The sequence below is a fragment of the Thamnophis elegans genome, chromosome 1 (genome assembly GCF_009769535.1).
Source record: "Thamnophis elegans isolate rThaEle1 chromosome 1, rThaEle1.pri, whole genome shotgun sequence".
NCBI classification, from domain to species: domain Eukaryota; kingdom Metazoa; phylum Chordata; class Lepidosauria; order Squamata; family Colubridae; genus Thamnophis; species Thamnophis elegans.
The window spans coordinates 157,575,010-157,592,113 of record NC_045541.1 but is presented as its reverse complement, the minus strand read 5'-3'; the positions used below and the strand labels follow the sequence as shown (position 1 = coordinate 157,592,113).

The following is a 17,104-nucleotide window of genomic DNA, read 5'->3' as shown; positions in this document are numbered from 1 at the left end:
CTGACCAGTTCTGGAGAACGGTAGCAGAAATTTTAAGTAGTTTGGAGAACCAGAAATACCACCTCTGACTTGCCCCACCCCAATCTATTCTCTGTCTCCCGAGTCCCAGCTGATTGGGAGGGAATGGAGATTTTGCAGTAACCTTCCACACTGCAGTAACCTCCAGTAACCTTCCCCTGCCACACCCACCAAGCCATGCCATGCCCACCAACCCATGCCACGCCCACCAAGCCATGTCACGCCCATGAAACCACGCCCATAGAACAGGTAGTAAAAAAAATGAATCCACCACTGCCAAGGACCCTTCACTCCCCATGTTGCCTTCTCTGCTTCTGCTGACCCACACTACCACAGGCACCACCACACCAGCCTGGCCATAAAACCATGTGCCACGGTATTTAGCAAGTAAAAAAGAGCACTGCATTCACAAATCACACAGGGGACTATCTCCAAAAGTGATCAACGCTGCATTTTAATACTATAAATAGACCAGAATTTGGAGGGAGAGACAACAGCAAATTGCATATGATTTACATACTGTACCTATACATATTTGGATAAACACGTACTTACATGAACATACATAGGTGTAATAGTAAAGGCAGTAAGGACCAGAGAGAAAGAGTTCACAAAAATTATAATAGGATTCACTGAGCCAAAGGATCTCATTACATTAAGGCCACAAAGAGAACAAGCCACTTGGAATTTCCTTTCTTCCAGGAAAGGAATGGAAATCGACTTCTTTGCATCCCTCATGCACTTCCAAACTAGGCAAGAGAGAGGAAGCAGTGCTATTAAGGATGCATCCAGGTACCAGTTAAAAGGTATGTCAGAAGGATTTGCATTGTAAGAACGAGAGAGAACGAGGGAGAGAGAGAGAGGCTGGATGTAGCTATTTCCTCTTCCTGTTTTAAGCACAGATGCAATGACTTCTTCTCCCAACTTCACAGTGCAATTTTACCTTGAGACATTACAGTGCAATTTGTAAAATAAACCTAGAGGACGTAGTGTACAAATCAGAGATGTTTAGGCTCAAACTTTACTTAAGCCAGGAAGGTTGCTTTGAATCTCCCAACAATAAAATTGTTGGGGGGATCCAGATGTTGCTTCTTGAAGGAAAGACAAGATCTGGCAAACGAAGAACATTTTTGCAATCTCTACAGTTTCTGTGACTGATTCATAGAAAATCAAACAGAGCCTTTGTTGGAGGAATCCAAAGCATCTGCTAGTCCAAGGTGGGCAACCTTTTTTAAAAAAAAAAAAGCCTGGAAATTATGCTGTAGTGTCCTTCTGTCACTGGGGACCACAGGGAAGTTGGTTGATGGTGTTGTGACCTCACCAGTATCTATAGTGGTGGATTTTCCTTTTCATGATTTGGGGGAATTGGCAATTTAAGAAGGAAATCCTTACAGCATCCATTTTGGCTTGTAAAGATCTCTCCAAAACAGGGAGATTGCTGGATCAGCAGAATTTGAAAGGATGCAAGAGGTACTTAAACCTGTGCATTTGCCTCAAAAAACCCCAACAGCCAATTCTGTCCCACCACCCAAAAACCCCTTAAATATTGGCTCTGCCAATGCTGCAAAATTCTGTCCATGACCTCAGCAGTGTCCACAGTTTGGGGGGTGACAAAATCTGCAAGATCCTTGCCATTTTGTATGTGAATGCACCAATCCATATACAAAAGTGACAATATTTGGGTTGTGATACTACATCTGCCATGGTGCGGTTTTTGACCTACACCGCCTCCATCCTTGCTTCCCAATGTTGCTAATCAAAAGAGCCCATCAAGCAAAATGGAAGCAGGCAACGCCTCACTCTTGTTTCAACCAGGTCCTGCTAACAAGGCAGCTTTGCCCAGTGGATAAAGTGAAATGAGCATCTCCCATAAAGGAGTGGGCCTGATCCCATCTTTCTCTAATTAGAGTGGTTATAAAACTTCCTTCAATGTGTTTTCCATTCAGAAGGCAATTATTGAGATCAGTTCCAGTAAGCAGCTTTTTGTGACATTCCAGTTACACAAGAGGGGAAAAAGGAGCTTGACCTACTTTGGGCCCCACAAAATGTATTTGTAGAAACCAGGGTTGCTGTGCTCCCATGTGAACCTTTCCCAAGCTCTCATCTGCTGAGGACTTTACGGTGAAGGAAGGAAATGACCAAAACCAGAATTACTTATTTATTTCAGAAATGGGCAACTTTTGCTGGCCAATATTATATTAAGACTGTGATGGGGCTTAGGAGGAAAAAACGAGTGGGGTTATATATCATGGAATAGTAGGGAGATGGGGGTGGTGTTACAGCAATATGCCTATTTTAGGGCTTGTATAGCAGTTTTTATGTATCCTGTATCAAATTGCAAGAGATTTTGTCTTCATGTTTAACCAACATGGCCAGGGAGCTCTAAGTCATAAACAAGAAACCAGGTGCCTGCAACTGTAGGTTGCCGATCCTGGGTTTAGGAAGAGGCCTAAAACTGAAATGTGGTAATGAAATAATACCCACTTCCCTAGAAGGCAGCATTTGTTAGAAAGGCATCATTGGCTGTAGTTTCTGCATGCTATAAATATGCCTGCAAATCTGGGAATCCTGCCATGGATCCAACAGAAACCCATTTAAGAATTGCATGTTGAAGTCTGTTCCAGGACCATTTGAATTAATGCAGCAAAGAAATACTTGCAAACTAAACAATGGATGATGACATCCCCCCAAAACCCAAAGGGAGCCTGAACAAAACATCTGGAAACAAGGAACTCTGTGCCATACACACCTCCTTTTCTCCTACTATGACTGAGCAAATTATTACATTGTCTAAGAACATGGAATTCTGGATGTTGATTTCGTAAGCCTGAATTCGGCTGAGCACTTTGGCATTTTCATGGGCTGAATTGAGGCAGACCCTTCAAAGTCCTTCACACAAACAACCAGAACCCACCGGAGCTGTGCAGACTGTCCGTTTCATGATCTAAATGTCTGATTTACCCTCCCGATGATGGGAACTTGCCAAGGGCCACAGGATGAGAGAGAGCAGTTGCTAACTCTGCCAAGGAAACAGACTCTTATCATATTATCTAGTACCCAGGAGGGGATCAGGAAGGCAAAACTCTGGGTTTTTCCAGAGATCCTTGGGTTTTTTTTTTCTCCACATAATTTTGACTTACAAAATTACTTCTGAACAGCAAAAAGACAAATAGAAAAACTCAAGACAAATAAGGAATTGGCTGCTAAAGCCTCCCAATATCCTTTATTCCATATTTGTCTGAAAACGGATTCTGTTCAAAATGTTCCTGTCAAGGCCCGTTTTAGCAAAGATGCAGAATCCTAGGCAGTGGAGGTGGTCTGAAATTGGCCAAGTTGTTTTAAACAATGTAGGGCTGACGTCCAAGAAGTAACTTAAATCATTCTTACTTGAATGCAAGTCCTGAAAATAGTGCAGTATAGAATATGCAGTAGTGTCCATAGTATAGTCGCAACCAGAGGTGGGTTCCTACCAGTTCGCACCTATTTGGTAGAACCAGTTTGTCAAATCTACCGAACCGGTTAGAAGAGGTTCCACCAGTGGACCCGGAAAGCAGGCCACACCTACAGAAGAGGTTCCAAAAAGTTTTGAAACCCACCCACTGGTCCTTGGATATGATTATTCTACACTATCATGCTCATATTTATAAAACTCAGTGCCTCTGTGAAAGGTAAGGATGACTACTGCATTTGTGGTGCAATCAGAACATTGCGTGTGTTGAAGTTGTCTTAACGCAAACCAAAGATGCCTTTTAAAAAACAAGTTTACATCATATTCTTCTGCATGCCAGTGCTGTGTGTGAGGTAATTTAAGGTGGTTCTGACAAGTGTCGTCGGCATCTTCATATCCGGTCACATGGGCGGCAAGCCACTCCCATCCGGTCACATGGGTGGCAAGCCACTCCCACAAAGGAGGCCACACCCATAGAGTAGGTTCGAACAATTTTTGAAACCTACCACTGGGACTCTCAACCTATATTGAACAGAAATTATGTGGCAAATGTTTACTATAGTTTACTAAAATAGAACATCCCAATCAATTTCATATAAGGGAAAAATACAATGTTTCAATCCTATAAAAATGTGATCAGTCCTGGATTCCTGAGGGCAGCTCATCCTCCAAATGAGTTGAATGGCTTCCAAATGAGTTGAAACTACAATTCCCAGAATTCCTGGGAACACAGACCCAGTTTATGCAGGAGGGCTGGGTTTGTACATTGTTCAGCTCCCATCACCTCAAAAGGAATTCCATTTTTTATCTGGTCCCATTAGTGAAATGAATGCCAGGCAAACTATGACTTATTTTTTCTCTTCAGTGTCAGAGTTTTTGCCAAATCTAAGCAACTCCTGTCCAGGAAAAGCAGTTGATATCCAGTTTCCTGCATTATGATGAGATTAATACAAGTATCTCAAGATTTTAGACCCCGCGTCTTTCAGAACAAAAGTTATAAAAAAATTTATATTAGCATTATAACTATTATATATAAGTATTAGATCAATGATGAACACAAAGAAGGGCCATAATTTCCATTTCATCAATGGAAATTGGTAGAAGGAATTTGACTTCTACTTGCCTGGGATTGGAGAGAGAGCTGATCCACCTGAGGAAAATGCGGGCCACTTTCATTTGCAAGAAGAAAAGAGATTGTGAAAGTGAAGAATTGGGCTAGCTGCAACTGAAATACAAAATGGAGGGCCGAGGAAGTGGTGGTACAAGTTGCTCTGAAAGAGGGATCTCCAACCTTGGCAACTTTAAGCCTGGAGGACTTCAACTCTCAGAGTGAAGCTGGCTGGGGAATTCTGAGAGTTGAAGTCCTCCAGGCTTAAAGTTGCCAAGGTTGGAGATCCCTGCTCTGAAACAAGGAACAGGAATGAACGACTGAACAAATGAATGAATGCCTAATCATATGGGAAGGAAGTAACACCCTTTCTTTAACATCTAGAATATGAAAAAGCCTCTAATTCCTTTGTCTGTCTTTCTTGGCCTTGGAAAAAAGGATGGAAAAATTTGCTGGACATTAGGGCAAAGGGTTTCTCTGTCTCAGTGGGGATAAGTCCTTCAAGCACTTCAGATGACTTTGACAAGAACAACCTGACTTAAGCCCACACAAAAACACACAGCCACTGCATGACATTGGCCTTAAAACAGTCACATAACATAGATTGAGAAAACATTTCCGGGACCTTTATGCTCCAATGACACAAGGAACCGTAGGAACAAAGAAACTACATGTTGGAACTTGCCACCAACACAGTAAAACTTCAGAAATGTTAAAGTGACTGTTACTTTTCCGAAAGGAGAAGGAGCATCACAAACAGCAGAAGATTCAACATCAATGCTAGAGAAGACAGTCCAGGAAGGAAATCGATGGCATGTTTTTAGCTACGGATGAGTGCCAAAAATTCTTCACGCGTCTTTGGGTCTTCTCTGAATACTCCAAGCATGGTGCTGGTTACAGTCTTACTGTTCATTTTCTGAACCCCTCGCATCACCATACACATGTGCCTGCAGAAGGGAAAGACAGAGAAAAAAAGTCCAGTGGAAATATTTTTGCTGGGGGAAAAAACAGCCTGTCTCTTTCTGCTCCAAAAAACAGCAGAAGTAGGATAGAAAGCTTTAGCTGTAGAATTGAAATCCAACCTGATCTTGATTTCAGTATAATAGCTTGCGAATTAGTTTTTTAAAAGATCAAATCTTCAATATTTTCACTCTCTTGTACACTTTTATTCATGATTAAGCCATGGCATTCACTGAGGTGATGAAACTATATATTCTCCATTAGGGGAGATGATATAGATCGGGGGTGTCAAACTCAAGGCCCAGGGGCCAGATCCAGCCTGCAGGGTCCTTAGATCTGGCCCATGGGGCTGCCCTGGAAACAGCAAAGGACCAGCCTGCGGTGCCTCTGCCAGCAAAAAACCCCAAAGCTCTGTTTTCACTGCAGAGGGCTGCAGGAGGCTGTTGCAGCCAAAAATGGGGCTGGAGGAGGCTGCATGCACCCCCCTCCCCAGAGCTCCATTTTCATTGGCAGAAGGCCAGCAAAACAAGCTAAAAGTAAAATGAAAGGAAAGGTGAAATGTTTCCTCTTTTGCATTTGAGCATCCGAGAAGGGACAGAAAAGGAGAAAGGGAAAGAGGAAGACAAAGACAAAGAAGGGAAGAGAGCAAGGAAGGAAAAATAAGGAAGGAAGGGAAGGAAGAAGAAAGGAGAATGAAGAGGGAAGGAAAAAGAAGAAAAGAAATGAATGAATGAATGAATGAATGAAGGAAGGAAGGAAGGAAGGAAGGAAGGTTATAATGAGAGAGAGGGAAGGTCTGAGGGAAGTCCTGCCTCAGCACTTGGCCACCACAGGCACCCTCGACAGGAGTGACATCAAGCTGGCCACGTCCACTTGCCCACGCCCACCCTGGCCCCCTGAGGTCAAAAACCTAATGCAGCCCTCAATGAAATTGAATTTGACACCCCTGAGATAGATAAATGATAGATAGATAATAGGTAGACAGGTGGATAGATAGATAGATACGTAATTATATGCAGTTCTCCATTTATGCCAACAATTGAGACCAACATTTCAGTTGCTAAGCAAGACAATTGTGAGGTTTGCCCCTTTTTACAAGCTTTCTTGTCATAATTGTTAATTGAATCAATGTAGCTGTAAAGTTAGTGACACATCTGTTAAGTGAATCGGGTTCCCCATTGACTTTGCTTGTCAGAAGTTTACAAAAGGTGATCACATGACCCCCCAGGACATCACAACTGTCATAAAATCCATGCCAGTTGCCAAGCTTCTAAATTTTGATCACATGACTGGAGGGGATGCTGCAACAGTCATTAAACAAATGGTTGCTAAGTCGAGGACCACCTGTATGGAAACTGAACACAGAAAACTCACCCTCTCCCTCTCTATTCCTTCTTCCCCCTCTCTCTCCCCCTCCCTCTCTCCCTCTCTCTATTCCTCCCTCCCCCTCCCTCCCTCTCTCCCCTCCCTCTCTCCATTCCTCCCCCTCTCTCCCCCTCCCATCTCCCTCTCTCTACTCTCCCTCCCCCCTCTCCCTCCCTCCCCTCCTCTCCCTTCCTCTCCTCTCCCTTCCTCTCTCACCCTCCCTCTCTCACCCTCCTCCCCCTTTCTCCCTCTCCCTCTCCCTCTCTCTATTCCGCCCTCCCCCCTCTCCCTCCCTCTTTCCCCCCTCTCTCCCTTCCTCTCTCCCCCTCCCTCCCCCTTCCCTCTCTCCCTCTCTCTATTCCTCCCTCCCCCTCTCTCTCCCTTCCTCTCTCCCCCTCCCTCTCTCCGTCCCCCCTCTCTCTCTTCCCCTCCCGCTCGTTTCTTACCATACAGTCCTTCTCTCCCTCCCCTCCCTTCAATTCCCTCACTCTTTGGACACATTACAAATTTTGCGTCAACTTACGTTGCCTCAATCACCACCCCAACTCCAGCAGGCTGCAAGGCTTCTGTGATGGCAACAGCAATTTGTTTTGTAAGGCGCTCCTGAACTGCAATGAAAAGTGGGGGGGGGGAGAAAAATGAATACCCTGTTCAGGAGAGAATTTCTTAAAGCCACAACTCATTAAAAATTAAAAATCGTCAGTTTTAATCATATTTTCATGGCCCACAAAGTCAACTGGTGAAGAAAGTGCTGGAAGTCTGCTTAATGGAAGGAAGCCTGTCAGAGTCCAGAGAAGAAGAAACTCTTTCCCACTTACTCCTTTTAAAAGCAGGTGCTGACCTCGGTATATGGAATACCACAGCCCAGGTGGTCCTCGACTTACAACTGGAACAGGATTTGCAATCATACACCGTCGTTGTCAGGTGACCATGGGGCACTGCAACCAGTTATAAAGATGAACCAGTTGCCAAGCAACCGAAATGTGGTCACGTGATTGGGTGGATGGTGGTGGCACATCTTACAACAGCCAGGGAGTGCTTTATGAGCCATAAAGCATCTTTTCCAGGTCTGTCATAACGTCAAACAGTTGTTAAGCAACTACCTACATCTGGAGACAGCCCCTCCCCCCCCAAAGTAAAGCAGAAAAAATCCTGGAGGATGCAACGCCACCTTGTGGTGAAAGGTTGGGCAGCAGATTTGTCAAATCCATTCAGGTCTCTCCATCAATATTTACTCTGCTTGTATAATTATACATTATACATTAATTATACATTATATATTATGAAATGAGGGGAATATATTTATTGGCTGGCCATGTTATCAAGTCAAAATATATATTTCTGTAGATAATGTATATTTACAAATTGTTCCATGTAGAAATTTAGCTTATTTAGAAGCTAGGATAGAAAGCTTCTCACTGATGAACATGCAGATATCCTGCATGGCTTTTATTCTCTTTGGTATTGTTTGCTGTCCAAAGTAACTTCCTGAGATGAGTAGCTGAATGAATGAATGAACTAATGAATGAACAAATTCCATGACTACGGAACTTCCTGTGTAGCGGGATATACTGTACCGGTAATAAATTGTTGACAGCACAAATCAATGCTTTCTTTTTTTAATTGCCACAGTTGATTAATAGCCCTTTGATATTGCATGGCAAATTCTATTAGAATGGCAAAACATACATTTCATTAGGTGAGGCACAAAAGATTGTCACTTGCCTTGTAATCGTCTACTGTATATTTCCACAATCCTAGAAGGAAAAAAAATAAATTCCATTAAGATTACTCTGGAAACAAATTAATGATAAACTTAGGACAGTACTTCCAAATATTTTCCTTTATTACCCAAAACCACATTTAGTGAACTTTGAGGACCAGTTGTATATCCTTTCTTTCAGCACTGTTGGAACTTCAAATGGATACCGTACGAATGGTTGTGATTAGATGACACTCTGTATTATAAAAACAGTATCACTGAGTGATCTTTATGTCATTTGTACAAATTACTATTGGCAATTTCATCAATTTTCTTAATAGAAATATCTGGGAAGTTTTTTGAATATATTTTAGCATTCACAGCAATCTTTAAGTCAATTTAAAAGTGCCTCTTGTGATGGGTATGGATTTGTGTATCATTACCCAAAGGGGAAAGAAACACATTTATACTCAATTTTAGGTAACTTATCAACATTTTGAGTTAGCGAATGCCTGGTCTTCAACAGTGCATTTTAACACAGAGATGTAATTCTCCACTTTTCTAGCATCTTCTTTCATCGCTGTATCACTTCCTGGGATTTGCAGGGTTTAGCAACACAGGATGAGCCCCCCTACTCTGCTCTATTATACTGTTCAGTAGATGTTCTGGCCCTGTAGTTTTGAAATGTACTTCTTAAAATGGAAATCTCTGAGAGGCCACCAATTCAGCCTCTTTGATCCGCCAGAATCCAGCCTGCATTTGCCTGTTGGCAACCAGGCACAGAAAGATCCTGGGGTCACCCAAAAAAACAGGAGGATATGAAAATAAACAATACTTTTCATTGTTACAGTTTAAACAAATGGAATGGGCAAGATGCTGTTGTTTTATGTTAATGTTCACTCTTCTTTTCAAGACCTGCAAACTACACTATCGTTGTCATGAGAAATTTTAGCACTAGTAATAAAGTATCCTGAGATAGAATGGCAGAACTGGCCATGTAAGTCTCAACGCGGGGTGTGACACTCCCAGACATAAGCCTGATTCTTGTAATAGAAGAATTAAGGTCATGCTTCAGGTCACCTGTGAAATACAGTAGATGCAATTGGCTTTCTTGATCTGGGAGATTATGTTTGGCCAACAGCCATAATAAGAAGTGCTCCTTAGTGGGTTAGCCAAGTTTGCTTCCAGAGCAATCTCTTCTAGCTTACTTGCCCATCTAGCAAAACAAGGCTATTCAAAGAACAGTTCTTAACAACTAAGTGTGGGGAGACAACTGCTTTGCTCTAGGTTTCCAGTAGGCTTCAGTTGCTTGGTGGTAGAAACTTCTCAGAATAATTCTGCCCTGCTTTCTACAGCCCTTTAGATGTTAGTAAGATACCTATTATGGATATCATGGCTCTCTCCAATCTTCCCTTCTCTTGAGCTAACTATACTCGATGCTTCCAAAAATTCCCATAAGCTTTTCTTATAAGCTTTTCTTAGCATCTTAGTTGCTGTCCTCTGGACACATTAGTTTATCAATATCCTTTCTAAAATAAAGTGTCCAGAACTGAATACAATATTCTAGAGGCAAACTTACCAATACCGAATAGATAAAAATAATAACTTCTCTTCATCTTGATATTATTTGTGTTGACGTAGCCTAGTGTTGCTTCTGCTTCTTTCGCAGCTGGGTCATACTATTAGCTGGTGTAATGCTTATGATCTGCGAAGTTACTCAGATGCCTTTCACATGTATGTCAGCTCAATAAAATTCCCTACCCATTTATTTTATGCCCTGGATTAATGAAGCGCTTAACTTTTGTTCCTGTTGAAATACTACAGGACCTCAATACCTACAGTATGTGCGCTTCCTTCACACGCAGTGTCACTTTCTGGTCTATTCTTATTCTATAACTTATACTCTTCAACTCTTGTATTTCATTCTTGAGTTTCATCTCCCCAAGAAAAAGCACATTCTTCCAAAAAGCTGTTGATGCATAATCATTATTAACAGTTAACGAAATCCGAAAAGTGACAAAATCGGGGTGGCCCTCTGTCCAACTTTATACAAGCCAGTCCTCCATATATAAGAAAAGTTAACAAAAAATGCCTATCAATGGGTCACAACCCCTAGCCTGAAGACTGAGCACAAGGTGCAAAATTATTTCAATACTGTTTTTCTCAGTTTGGTTAGATATATTGCTAATGAAATCAAAGCAAAGGTTTCTAAATGCAAATTGTACACAAATCTTATCTTCTCTGTCTAGAGATAAAGTTTCTACCTTTTTTGGCAATAGAATAAGTACAAACTTTCTTTATATGCAAACGTCTAGCCTCCTCCACTGATACAAGATAAGAAGCAGCTCCTCACAGAGATTCAACTTGCTTTACCATTAACTTCAGTAATGCATTGATTTGTAAGCAGGGAAAGGAAACAATGCTTGCCGTGATTCACAGACAGAAAGAAAATCATCAGATGTGAATGACAAATCAACATGGAACTCCTTACTCGGCTGCTACAATTTAGAGGTAATTTGGGGGGCACCCTAGCAATACTAATCCATTGATTTGTCCTGCCAAAGCTATCCAAAACAAAAGGCTGGTAACAGATTTCAAATAAATCTCCCCAGATGAAAAACAAATTAAGATGGATGAGGCACCATGTAATATTTTCAACATTTACTAACGCAGGCAGATAAAGGACGCCAATTATTACACAAGCAGCCCTTGTGTAAGTCAATAGATGTGAGGCAAGCGAGTCACAAATGTCAGAGTGCCAGAAGGTTTCCATTGATGCAAGAAGCAGCAGATCTTCAACAGATCCCATGGTCAACATTCAGGGGGTTGGCCACAGGCAGGTATTTACAATGGTTGCAACATTCTGGGGTCACATGATCGCCACTTCCAACCCTCCCAAGGGTTACCAACAAGCAAAGCCCATGGGATTAGCTGGATTTGTTTTAACAACTGTGTGATTTGCTTAACAGTGGCAAAATAAAATGGTTGTAAAATCAGGTGCCACTCACTTAAAACCTTATTGCTTAATGAGGCAGCCTGGCTGGATCAGCCAATATAGTCCAAGTTCATCTTAACAATATGGTGATAAATGTAGCTCATTCTTTCTATACTATATCATGGTCATACGTTGAGGACATATTCATTTAGGTTTAGGTTTAGGTTTTATTCAACTTGTATGCCGCCCTATTCCCGAGGGACTCAGGGCGGCTAACAAAACCAAAGGGAAGGGGGACAATACAAAAGGGAAGGCAGGCATTTAGGGAAGACATTTAGTGAGGCGGCAGTAAGTGCTTGCTTTTTGCAGCATCTATTATGTCCAGAACTTGTTATTCGAGAGTCAAAAACTGTCACCCTCAAGGAATCTGTCTTGAACATTAAATCAGGGTTCAAAATAGATGGGATGATGAGATGGTCATGGGGAGATCTCTGTTTTTCTTATTAATGAAAAATGTGTGTGTCTGTGTACAAGGATAGGGGAAAATAAGATCGATTAGCCTCTTTTAGAATGGCTAAAAGAGTCCAGGGAGAAAAAGGAATCTGAGATTGTCCTTAAATCTGCCGCTTTTTCTTCTTTCTTATAAGAGGAGATGGAAGATGCACAACCAGCAAAAAGGAACTGCAATATCCCTTGCCAAGTTTCTTGCAATTGTACGGAAGCAAATGGGTGGATCATCCCTGGATCACCTACGTAGGTATACAAACTGCTCACTCCACAATGGTGGATCTGCAACTTGTCTCTAAGACACGCACCAGTTGGAGTTGTGATTAAGAAGTTGGACTGCGAGCAAAGAGACCAAATTGTAGTTTACTTTCAGCCACAAAACCTCACTGTGTGACCTTGAACCAATCACTCCATCTCAACCCAACTATCATAGTTATGGAAAGAAAATAGGTCTTGTAGTTAAGTACATTAGGAAAGTTAATTTTCCAATAAAATGGCCATTCTTCCGATTAAAATGTAGTTTTTGCCTCCAAGCTGCTGGGTATGTGATATTTATGAGACAGATAAATACTTCCAAAAAACTGAATCATAACTGCTTATGCTTGTATAGTTCTTGATCCCTGCAGGATACCATGAAGCACATATGGTCAAATTTAACTGAGATGATTAAAACAGAAGGTCACTGTAGAGAGGAAACAAATTTCGTCAGACTAAACTGTGAATGGAGGATTTAGTATTTAAAAAATGCCTTCCATGCTTATCATCTGGATGCTAAGAAACATGATCTTGTACTCTTCTGTAAGAATTATCTTATTTTTACTCTCATGCTAAACCTGACCACCTACTTTTATAAACAATTTCTCTGTCTAAACAGAGAAGCTAAAATCATCTCTGAAATGCCCAAGAATTTCTGTAATTCAGTGTTATCAACATTGGACTAGGTAGTATGAATTGGCATAAAGTAGTTTTTTATTTTTATAAACTGATAAACAACCACGGAGAATGTTTTTAATTAGAACTTTTCCTGCTTGAGTTAATCATGGCATATTTAGCAAGGAGGTGAAGAAGTCATGGTTAGTTTAGCTCCATTTTAGATATCTGGACCAATTCAGCTGGGCTGTGGGGTCCTTAGTGCTCTCTGAGCTTGGTGGCTTCCTTGCAGATGTTTCATTACCAAACTAGCCAAAGCTAGAGCTGATTTACCCCAGACAAAGTTAAACATCAGAGCTTGGATTGACAGGTTAAAGCTCTATTTCTACCATTTCCAAGGCTTTAAACAAGTCACTCTTCCAAGAATTTTCATAAAGCTCTGGTACCTCAAATGTGAACCCCCTCTGATATGAAATCATTGCAATTGGCCCAAAATCACTCAGTTGATTGTATGTATAAGGCGAACTCACAGCCTCAACTTTCTAGCCTGAGGTCTTCAACCACTGCATCAAACTGACTCCTTAATGGTTATTACTTAGATAATTTCTATTTACTGGCATGGGCTATCTAGACCAGGGGTGTCAAACTCAAGGCCCAGGGGCCAGATCTGACCCACAGGGTGCTTAGACCTGGCCCGTGGAGCCGCCCCTGAAACAGCAAAGGGCCGGCCCGCAGTGCCTCTGCCAGCGAAAATGTAGCTCAGGAGGATTGCGGGTGGCCTTCTCTAGTTCTGTTTTTCCTGGCAGAGATTTGCAGGAGGCCATTGCATCCAAAGATGGAGCTTGGGAGCCTGTTTTCACTGACAGAGTCCGTGGGCCACCACAGGCGCCCCCGACACAAGTGATGTTGAGCTGCCACGCCCACCTTTCCCCACCAAACACCCCCCCCTGAGGTCAAACACAACCCTGATGTGCTCAATGAAATCAGGTTTGACACCCCTGATCTAGACAGATATTGTATATAGATAGATTCCCATTGGCCTGAAGACACATCAGTATCACGTAGCATATTGGAGGCATTTTGTAAAATTAAATGGAACCAAGGCCCATTTTGGCAAGGAGTTTAAGAATGAAATTATTCTTATTTACCTCTCTTCACCTCCCACCTCCCCCAGGCTTCTTCCTCAACTAGGTGCTAATCAAGGATTTTCTGCCTCTCCTCCTAAAGCTTCTCTCTGTGGTGAGGAGATTCCTCCTCTCCAGGGTAAAACAGCAATGGACCCACCTGCAGTTTATTTCCAATCTTGGGAACCAAACATGAGGCTTGGGTTTTCCCACGTGAGGCCTTAAAAGATACTGGCCCTCAATTCACAATTCTAATAGAGCTGAAATCTAAAATCCCCACAATTACAGCTCTTTACCCCAAACCCAATTTGATTTGGGTTTTTTTTAACATCTGTGTTAATCATCTTCAGCCATTGATGGTCCAAAACACCAAACCTCCTCACTCTCTTTTAGATTATAACCCTTCCCCCTCTCTTCTGGTGAGACCACCTTACTGGAACCTAAAGAACAACCGAATTAAATTGCTCAACATTTTGCATATAGTTGAATCTGGGAATCATTTCCCTTATCTTTACCCTTTATCTCTACCTCTGTCTGTATATCTTTATCTCATTCAAGTCAGTTTAGACTCCTGGTGACTATATGAGCAAAATCATTCCCTTTTCTTGGCAACATCATTGGAAGTGAATTGCTGTTGTCATTACCTTTATCATTGGGTTAAAAAAAATGACTCTCCCAAAATCACCCAGCTGGCTTTGTGCCTAAGGCAAGACTAGAACTCACCACCTCCTGCTCTCTAGCCTAGTGCTTTTCATGCCAACCATGCCCGGTGCTTTTAACCATGCCATGCTAGTTTTACTTTGGTTACCTGCAGTTAAGTAACTCACATTTTTTTAAGCATTTGTTTTTCTTACCTTGCAAGCTTGCTGAGCCCAAGGACTTGTTTGTTGGGAAGGTAACCTATATGCACCTAGACAGAAGGAGAAACAAGTCATTAAACAAAGTTCAGGGCTTACTGACCTGGGAGATTCATGCATGTGCACCCATGCCATGTCACGCATGACCCAGAAAGTGACTTTATCAAAATTGGTGAGTGAGTGGAGCAAACATGCATGCAGTTGCGTAAGTTTTAAAAGGTCAAGGATAAAGAGAAATCCAACATGCTTGTGAACTCACTTCCCACTTTTTTCCTTTCTTTCCTGTAAAGAATAGAAGATGAAATCAGGAATCTTTTACAGTTTAGTATTTATTAAGCTTATTGAAAAAAACCAAGAATGGCTACGTACGTCTGAGAAAGTATGGAAAGATTTCCTAACTTGATATCAATTTGTTGAAAATCTGTTAAATCAGAAATAAGTGGGACACATTACTATTCACTTCCTATCAAATGAGGCACATCTGAGCTTGTAGCCCAGGAAAAGATGTTTTCTTTAGTAGTTCAGTATATTTATGGACATGTTAGCAAATCTGATAAAGACAGGATACAAAGATGGGCAATGCAGAAGGCAAACAATCTCAGAAACAACAAATGAAGCAAAGAGATGTCTCAAGGCAGAATTGGGTAGCTTCTGACCTTAGAGCTACCTGCAACCTTTGGCCTCTGTTTAGACTTCTAACAAGAACAATCTGTTCCACTGTTCAGCAACCAAGGGGAAAAAAGATGACTTAAATAAGAGAGAAAGAAGAGTATGCCCAAAAGAGGAAAATGGGTGGCCTTATCCATTTTTGGTTGTGGCCCTAATATTTGTTCTGATCTAGGCTTCCCCAAAAAACATGAGGCAGAGTCTTGGTCTCGACAAAACCTCTTTTATTAAACGAATGTGAATTCCTCTCATTCACATTCAGCAAGGCCTAGCAAACAGTCTTTCAAAGAAATATTTCTGACTACGGACCTTATCTATCTTGGAAAGCTGCCATGAAAATATTTTTCAAATGAGGTGCTGTGCAAAGAAAGACTAGGGACAGAGTCTCTGAGATTCACGGACAGATCTTCACACTCCTGAAATGAATCTAACAACCAAATGAATGGATTATTTCCCGCAAAAGCCCATTCCCCTTTCGCTCCTCTTTTATTTCCTGCGGGGGGGGGGCAATCACCTTCCACCTGTGACTTTATTCCCAAGTCTACCCTGATTTCTGAGTTGTTCTTTTCTTCTGGGAACTCTGCACACGCACCCACTGGGAACAGGCTCTAGCTGTTCCTCTGCCTCACCGCTGTCTAGTTCCGTAGGCACCTGATCACTGCCAGACAGCCTTGGCCCCGTCTCTGCATCTGGCGCAGAGCTCTTGTCCGAGCTTTCCCCAACCTCCAGGATTGGTCCATGCTCTTCCCCAACCTCCTCACTGTCCTGACTCTGCTGCCAGCTCTGCTGGCCGCTGGTGGGGCACAACAATACTATTGCTTTTGCCCTATCTGCTATATGATGTGGCCCTTTAATTCTGCAGCCCTGGATAACAAATGATGCTCGCTAATAGCTTAGGGCCAAGGCTGATCAGTCCCTCCATCTGGCTACAAAGGATTTCAGTTTGCTCAAAACACTGGTCATATATAAGAATAAAGATTCATGGATATCTACAGCTACAATTAACTGTCCAGGAATTAGGGAGCAACAGAGCAATTTTGGCTGGTTTTAAGTCAGGGGCAAAAGGTCATATTGCTCCAATTTTCCCATATCTAATACCCTGCAAGTTTGAGAGACTAACTCCCATTTTCTATGTTTCTCATGGCTAATAGGAAATCTTAGGGCTAAAAAACTGAAGACATTTGGGCTTGGTATATGTTTTCCATTCTACCCAGTGAAGAGTATAACAATTTTGATCTATTTAACACAAGAATAAAACTAGAATCTTGATTAAACTTATTTCTATAGCTTCTTTGCAGGCTGAGTCTGGGAAAAATGATGTTGAAAGGGTTAATCTCAGACCATGATACACTTCTCTAATCCATGGCTCTTCATGTCCAGGGTCTGAACTACTAAGGAATTTGGGAATTGAAGCCCCAATTAAAGAGCACCAGTATAAAATCACTGTGTAGACTCCAGAGAAATTACTAGTTGGTTTAGCAAAAAACAAGGGGAAAGGCTCTCTAATTAGCTGGTAAGTATTAAAAATTAAACATCAACATTAT

The 17,104-nt window shown here is 41.8% G+C and overlaps 1 protein-coding gene across 1 annotated transcript in view; it reads right to left on the bottom strand.

Annotated features, from left to right (window-relative positions):
- Nucleotides 1-4,025: 4,025 nt before the first annotated feature.
- Nucleotides 4,026-17,104, bottom strand: part of GCH1 (GTP cyclohydrolase 1) — a 40,307-nt gene continuing 27,228 nt past the window's right edge. Inside the window, exons 3-6 of the mRNA XM_032236420.1 lie at nt 14,892-14,947; nt 8,625-8,656; nt 7,423-7,507; nt 4,026-5,521 (exon numbers count right to left, since the gene is read on the bottom strand). Of these exons, the coding sequence (XP_032092311.1) occupies nt 5,395-5,521; nt 7,423-7,507; nt 8,625-8,656; nt 14,892-14,947 (300 nt within the window). The 3' untranslated portion in view covers nt 4,026-5,394. The remainder of the gene's footprint in view (nt 5,522-7,422; nt 7,508-8,624; nt 8,657-14,891; nt 14,948-17,104) is intronic.